We start from the raw sequence: 8,165 nt of genomic DNA, 5'->3' as shown, positions 1-8,165 counted from the left end.
TTTCTTTCTTTTTCTTTTTTTTTTTTTGATTTGCAGCAGCACATGAAAGAAGGTGCAAACAGTTATGTTAGGTATTAGACAGCATAAGCTTTTGGACAGAGTTGATGACACTATTTTTTTTGTCTCCGTTTTTAGGAAATGATGGAAAAAATTTTATTTCAAGAAATCTCACTGTCTACCATGAGAAAGAAAATTGAGGGTAACCTTCCAACCGAATAGCTTCTTTCTCACCTGGCTTACAAGATCTCAAAATATAAGAACATGAAATTTCTATAAAAGATGGGACATGATAACTTCTTTGCCGCACAATCAATGAGTACAAATCCAAATTTGTTTCAGCTACCAATTAGCGGACTTTGACGGTCTAATAATTGAGTGCATTTTTTTTTTTTTTTTTTAAATCTGAATAAAAACTTTATTGAACGAAAGAGGAAAACAGAGGAGAGCTCAAATGTTGAGCTTGCTCGAACAAAATTATGCTCCCCTTTCTTCTTCTCTTCAATACTAGCCATGTGTCATAACAAGAATTAAACAAAATGTAGAACGTTATACTAGAAAATAAAGCATATGAAGTAAGTACTCATTATTTTGTAAGTAAGCTTTAGCACTAAAATGATGAGATTCGAATTAATCACTAATATTTCATCATATATGTGATCAATAATCTTAATCATTAATGCAACCCAAAGGCAAAAATCATGTATAGATATGTGTCAATGAGTAAAACCATAAAAAAAAATGCTACTATGATTACATAATTTATATTCACTCTAATTTTTTGATGTCAACTAATTGTTTGATCAATTCATCCAAATCTTTGTCGGAGCTTCCTCCCTTGACCGCGCTCAAGGCCGCATTACTCAACTCTTTGGCTCGAACATTCTGGGGCTTAATTTTGTCGAGTGAGACTACCAATAATCGAGCCAACTCATTAGAGTCAGGAATATTTTCAGTGCCCTCGCCAGCTCTAATTGCCACGCCTAATTGGTCGACCAATAACATGGCATTCGTAAACTGCTCTGCACCCATTGGCCATGTCAACATCACAACTCCCGAGATAAGCCCTTCCAACACCGAGTTCCACCCACAATGAGTCAAGAATGAACCTACAGCTCGATGCCTTAGTATAGCCACCTGTGGGGCCCACCCCTTGATCACTAATCCCCTATTGCCCACACGATCTCTGAGCCCATTGAGAATCGAACCTTGATCATCAGGCACCCTCGTACACAAAATAAAATGGATCCCACTACACTCCAACGCTGTTGTAAGAACATTTAATTGTTTACTTGTCAACACAGCACGACTTCCAAAGCACACATAAACAACAGAGTTGTCGAGACGAGCATCCAGCCACGTCATAAGCTCGTGACATGGCACAAAGCTGGCCCCACCTCTAGTAGCCGATCCAATCAAATCACCTTCAGATGGCAATACAGGTCCTACCGCCCACACTCGATTGTGCCCAACCTCTCTCTTCAAATGATCAAAGTACACACTCTCCAAACTGGCGAACGAGTTAAACACAATTCCCCAACTCTCGAAATTGGCCAGCATGCTGTTTCTGTGAAATTCCCAATCTGGGTCAGCTTCAAGATCGTTTCTATAATGTAGAGGGATCTGCCACCATGGGTACGTCGGGGAATTCGGGACCTCAGGTAATGAAATTAGGAAATTGATATCCTCACCGGGATCATTGTTTTTGGGTGGGTGACGACTCATAGAAAAAGCTACAGACATCCCAAAAGCTCCGGAGGGTGAGAAGCAGAGACGTGGCACTTTAAGCTCACAGGCAAGGTAATGGGTCCAGCCGAGGAAAAAATCAGATATGATAGCCACAGGTGGTGAAGGTTGAGACTGGAACCATTGGAGTATGATAGGATAGTGAAGGTCACGCAAGGCGCGCACGTTAGCGATGAGTCTCTTATGTGGAGGTGGAGTGATATCTGGGGCCGGGAGAACCAAGTGTTTGAGAGAAGATGGGTGGGTGGAGAGGTATGGTTCAAGTAAATGGACGTTGTTGGGGGTGACCAAAACGGTGACGTTTAGGCCGCGGGTGAGTAACAGGTGGGTGAGGTCTAGGAGGGGGATGATATGGCCTGCGGTTGGGTAAGGATAAGCAACGATGTGGAGGTTGGTCTTGGACTTGGTGGTGGACATGGCTTTTTTCTGTGAAGATTAAAGAAGCTTTGTTGTGCGGTGAGATTTGGCTATTATTTGCTGGTGGGTTTTAGGTCTTCAACTTCTAAGGTGATGAAATTTGGGAATGGGCAATAGTTGTTGCTTAGTTTGAACATAAATATAGCCAAATCAAGCCCTTGCTGCCTTTGCCGACTTTTATTTATTATTTTTTTAAGGTTCCTTTCTTTAGTTCTACGTCATGCGTGACGTACGTAGATATATAGCAAAGCGATGTTACACTGGTGGGTAGTGTGGACTCGTGGACAAGGAAAAACATCCCTGTTCTAGTTACTATGGGTACGCTAAACTTAAAAAGTGTGCAATAGGTGTTTTTTTTGCCTTATTGGTTAGCCTTTAAAGACTTAGTTTTGCAGCATCAATAACAGAAAAATAAAGGGAGTTATTCCAAGTTTTCTAATAGATATATTAGGAGTGTAATTAATTTAGTTAATAATTTTTTAATTATAAAATGAACACTAGAATTCTCAATTTTTGAAAAGAGCAAAAGGCAATATTTTCATTCGAGGCTAAGAATTGGTTAGGCAACCATATTCAATATAAGCAACCTGGCATGAGCTATAAAAGGTTAATTAGTTGGAGAACATATCATGTAAATTTAGCTGCCCGGGCGTGGTGCGTTGGTAGGAGTCTTGGACTGGGTCACACTTGTGGATTCGGGAGTTGCTTGGTTCGAGTCTTGTGCTTCGCAAAAATGTTGTGTCATAACGTGAATAGCTCTAACGCACCTAGGGGTGCCCCATAGCATGAGTTTTTCTGGTGGATAGCCCTAATGCACCTAGAGTTGCTTCACACCATGAGTTTTCAGGTTCAAGTGGGTTGGGTTAATAATTACAGGCGTGAGACCCATTTTTGTTCATTAAAAAAAAAAATCATGTAGATTTAGTTGGATCAAAATTTTCTCAAATTATTTGAAAACTTTAACACGTAGAATTACTTTAATCTTGATCTTTTCTTTTATAACAAATGGTCTAAATAATATCATAGGCAATATATTCATCCCAATAATAGTCAAATTTTCTGGTTTTTGATGGACCAAATAATTCTCATCATCCAGAAGGAGATGCTGGACGACCAAAAGTGCCATGAAACGAACATTTAATGTGAAGCCATTATACATAAATAAATTTAGAAGATTACTAAAAATTGTGAACTTAGCCTTTAATCTTGGGGAAACCATTCCCGAACCCAAGATTGTTAGAAAGGTGCTTAGATCTCTATCCAAGAGATTTCATGCCAAGATCACCACAACTGAGGAATCGAAGGATGTTGACAAAATTCCCTTGATAGAGTTGGTTGGCAATCTGTAGACCTATGAGTTGGGTTTAACAAGGATAGGGAAATCTAATAAGGGAAAGAGCATGGCATTGAAGGCCAAGAGCAGTGACACTGATGAGTCTTAAGACGATGAAGATTCTAAGATGAAATCCTATATCACTCGGCAATTCAAAAAGTTTATAAAGAATGCCAATGCTAAAGGATTTGACAAAGACCGCAAGCAGTCTAGCTCGTCTCAGTTTAAGAACTAGGACAAAGGAAAGAAGGATGCTAGGGATGGTGGTTAGTACACTGTTCCCTTAGGACCAAAATGCTTTGGATGTCAAGACTTTGGACACATGAAACAAGAGTGCCCTACATATCTCAAGACCATTGGGAAAAGCAAGGCATTTGCTGCTACTTTAAGTGACACCAAGCCTGAAGATGATTCTGACAATGAAGATGATGGAATCCTAAATGCCTTCACTGCCACTGTAAATCCTACTGAAGGGATTGTTGAAGATGTGGATGTAGAAGAAGACTTGGTGGAGTCTAAATTCGAGAAGATAGATGAACAAGATGACATCCACACAGCCTATGCAAAATTATACAAGGTCTCAGAAAAACATGAGAAGTTATATAGGTTGGCCACCAAGAAGCTCAGTAAAGTGGAGCTTGAACGAGAAGAAATTTCCACAAAGTTTGATGAAGCCAATCAGACCATTGGAGTACTAAGATTTGAGAATAATTTCTTAGTTGAAAAGACTAAGAAGCTTGAGGTAGAATTGTTCCAAGTCAGAGCTTAGTTGGAAAGGACTTCAAGTGCAAAGCTTGATGAGATGCTCAGTCTTCAGAAATTTGCTTCCGATTGAGCTGGTTTAGGGTATGATTTCTCTTCTCCTAGTATTGCTTCTGCTAGTACTACTGTTTTTGTTTCTCTTACTAATAATGTTGAATCTGAGAACAATGATGTGAAAAATATGTTAGCAAGTGAGAGCATAGATAAGGGTAAATCTATCTTAGGAGCACCCTCTAAGTTTGATAATAAAGAGATTAAGAATCTTAGGACTAAGAAGGGAAACACTCAAAAGTCTAAACAGAAGAAGCAGCATCTCTATCATCACTGTGGAGTAGCTGGACAGACTCGACCTAATTGCTACAAGTGGTTAGCCACTCAATAGAGTAACAGTATGATCTCATCGGAAAACCAGAATCAGTTTCTATCCTCCTTTGCTCCTCTTAGAGATCTTCTTAAAGCCCTCATGTTCCTTTCAAACTTGAATGGTTTCAATTATTCTCCCTCACCGCCGGATCAACGGTTTGTTAAATGGAAAGGTTCTTCCAAGGCGTGGAAGGAAAAAAGCTTCAAGTGATTTAGTCACTTTTTCTTTCTCTCCCCTTCTGGTTTTTGTTTTTGCATTACTTGTTTGTTTTGCTTTCATACTTTGAGTCAGTCTAATTTTATGCATTGTTTTGTTTAACATGTTTTTGTTTGTTCATTTTTCAATTTTGCTTTATTTTTTTTTTCATAAATAAAAAAATTGAAAAATCAGAAAAATACAAAAACAGTGTGTGTTTGTGTACATCGGTACTTGTATACCTTGGATGGCCATTGAAACAAAGTTTCTAAACTTTGTATCTTTTGTAGCTTAGATGAGTATCTCTATGCACAACTAAGCAAGTGAACTTCGTGGCTTGTGTTTGTGATGAGTAAGATTAAGTAATCTATTGTACTTAACACTTGTATCATTCTTTTGACAGGAAGGACTAGAAAATCCTAAGAGAAAGGCATAAATAACCATCTCACCACTGTTGCCCATCAATCATGAAATGACATCTGTATGCTTCGGCATAGCAAAAGTGAAATGTCAAAAGCTTAACAGCATTGGGTATTTCTTTTCTATGTCTTATATGCCCATGCATGGTTTGCTTAAAAGAAAAATATGCAATGAAAAATACAAAGCAAAAAGAATCAAAATGTTTTATATATGATTACAAGCGTGTATTCTAGGAGATGTGGGAGTTATAAAATGTACCTCGAAGGTGACAGTCCCCATCAAGCAGTTATGATTGTGTGTGAGTTAAAGTGATTTTCTCATATCTCAAATCGTCATGTGGACATTTATGCAACCTTGTAATGTTTTTCACACACAACACGCAATACTCATTACTACTCTTGATATATGTGCATGTACAATGTGATTTGGTCATCACAAGGAATACATGTATTAATGTATGCTCACTAAACTATCTTAACTTGTTTTTGAAATATAAAATTGGTTAGACTTGTTTAGTGTGTGTGTGTGTTTTGGATCTAAATCCTTGACATTTTTCTTGATGAGAGATGATTTTGAAAGCTTAAAATGTTGGTTAGATGTTTGGTTGAATAGCATGTTTGATTGCATTCATGTCTGTGTTTTTCTCTTCTTTGAAAAATTGTTTTTAAGCAATCTCGACAGCTTCTCAATACCTCTCGATAGCTAAGCTATCTATCGAGCATTTTCAGCTTCCTTTCTCGATAGCTGTTATCGTAATCTTGATCCATCGGGATTCTTGAGATTCAATCTTGATAGCTACTCGATCCATCGAGGAAGTTTCTGGATGCTTGATAACTCCTCGATCCATCGAGCCCTTTTTTCTGTGGACACCTCTTGACAAATTCTCGATAGCTATTTCTCTTGTTTTAATTCTCGACAGATCTCGATACCTCTCGATCCATCGAGAAATTGGAATTCCTATAAATAGGTTCCGCACGATGTTTTCTTCATTTCTCCTCGATCTCTCTCGATAAAAAACGTCTCTTCCTCTTCCTAATCACCTCTCTCTCACTCTAGATTTCATTCCCAAGGGTTTTCGGCCTAGATTGATCTTTCTTCTTCTGGTAAGATCTTCTTTCTTTCACTTTTTCATGCATTTCATGTTTCTGACCTAACTTTTGGGATTTTGTGAAAAACTTTGGGGTTTTTCAAAAATTTTGAAGTTTTTGTGAAATTTTTGGGACGGGTTTTTGTTTAAATGATTTTAAAGCATCAAGCATTGCATCACATCTGCATTATAACAATGTGTTATGCATTTTAGATATGTGTTTTCTTTGGTGCAATGATGTGTGCTGGTAGGTTTGGATTGGGCTGAGCCCATGATGTTTTGAAATTTTGCATGTTACATGTTCATGCATTTTTCATGCATAAGTACCTTCATTTATCTTTATTTTGATTTGATCTGTGTTGGTGCTTTTTTGCAAGTTTCTTTCTCTCTCTCTTTCTTTCGGTTAGTTGCTCTATGGCACCTAAACAAAAATCCACTCCGTTCTAGAACCTTCTTCGTTCAGGGGCATTTTCCTTTGATTCTACCCCCTCCCATGTCCGATTCTGTGATGAGAAGGCCAAGTCGAACTTCTTGGAGAACTTTTCACGACGTGACATTCATTCGGAATGCCAAGTCGTTCTATTGGATTTTTCTAATACTGACCTTCCCATGGTCATCTACAGTTGGGGTTGAGAGTCACTATATGGCATCCTGGTCACTTGTCCCTTCGTGATCATACAAGATTTTTACTCCAATATGCATGGATTCGATACTTTAGTACCTCATTTTATCACTCGCGTTCGAGGTATGCACATCATAGTTACTCCGGATATTGTATCCGAGGTACTACATGTTCCTAGGGTAGTACATCCTGACTACCCTAGCTGCGATCGTCTGAGGATTGTGTCCAAAGAGGAACTCTCGTCTCTATTTTGTGAGACACCTTCATCTTGGGGTAACCGTCAAAACACCCCTTACTCGTGCTTTGCAAAAGGTCTGAGATTCCTTAACATTGTGATGACATTTGTTCTTTATCCATTATCTTACTATAACTCCATCACAGAGTTTCGTGCCCGATTTTTGTTATCCCTTCTTGAGGGACTCATTATTGATTTTCCCTCTCACTTCATTCTATCCCTTATAAATGTCTATAGGGATATGGTTACTCGTGATAAACTCATTTTTCCTTCAGTTATCACGTGGCTTCTTTGCCATTTTTTGTCTCTTATCCCGCGTCTCCTCATTTCTCGGTCATGTGTGCCATAGATGCGGCTACCGTTAGACGGAGTGAGGCTTAGCTTCGACCGAAGTGGCCACAGATAGAGATAGTAGCTCCTCCAGCTTCTTCCTCCCCTTCCACATCCACACCTTCTTCATTGGCGAGTGGTGTGACCTTCGAGGCGGTCATGGCACAGCTGCAGCGCATGAATGCTTGCCTTGACACACTCAGTGATGAGTTATGTTAGGTGAACACCCATGTCGGCCGTATTGCTAGACGGCAGGCTCGCCTTGGTGGCTTCGTGGAGTCTTCCTCTCCTTCTCCAGAGGCATTTGAGGACGAAGATGATGATGATGACTCCGACGACGATGATGATGATGAGGATGAGGATGAGGATGCTAGCTCGCCCAGTGATGATGAGATGTCTACTTGATTTACTTACCCTTTGTCACTCGTGACAAAAAGGGGAAGTAGTTTTGATATGAGAGTAGTCATATACATAGGGGGAGAGTTAGTATAGGAGATTTTTGTTAGGGGGAGTGTCTATATTTTTTTAGGGATGTAGTGAGGACTTATGTATTTTTTCTTTTCTTCTTTTAGAGATACATTGTTCTTACATTGTGATGGCAAACCTTGTACTTATGATGTTATATATATATGATGAGGTTGTTATTACAGTTCTTTC

At 39.1% G+C, this 8,165-nt stretch overlaps 1 protein-coding gene across 1 annotated transcript in view; it reads right to left on the bottom strand.

Moving 5' to 3' along the window:
• Window positions 1-618: 618 nt before the first annotated feature.
• Window positions 619-8,165, bottom strand: part of LOC126703611 (flavonol 3-O-glucosyltransferase UGT89B1-like) — a 40,647-nt gene continuing 33,100 nt past the window's right edge. The window contains exon 2 of the mRNA XM_050402634.1: window positions 619-2,133. Coding sequence (XP_050258591.1) covers window positions 766-2,133 — 1,368 coding nt within the window. The 3' untranslated portion in view covers window positions 619-765. The remainder of the gene's footprint in view (window positions 2,134-8,165) is intronic.

Source organism: Quercus robur, chromosome 10 (assembly GCF_932294415.1).
Source record: "Quercus robur chromosome 10, dhQueRobu3.1, whole genome shotgun sequence".
NCBI lineage: Eukaryota > Viridiplantae > Streptophyta > Magnoliopsida > Fagales > Fagaceae > Quercus > Quercus robur.
Note: the sequence above shows the minus strand (reverse complement) of the source record. Positions and strands in the feature narration are given on the sequence as shown.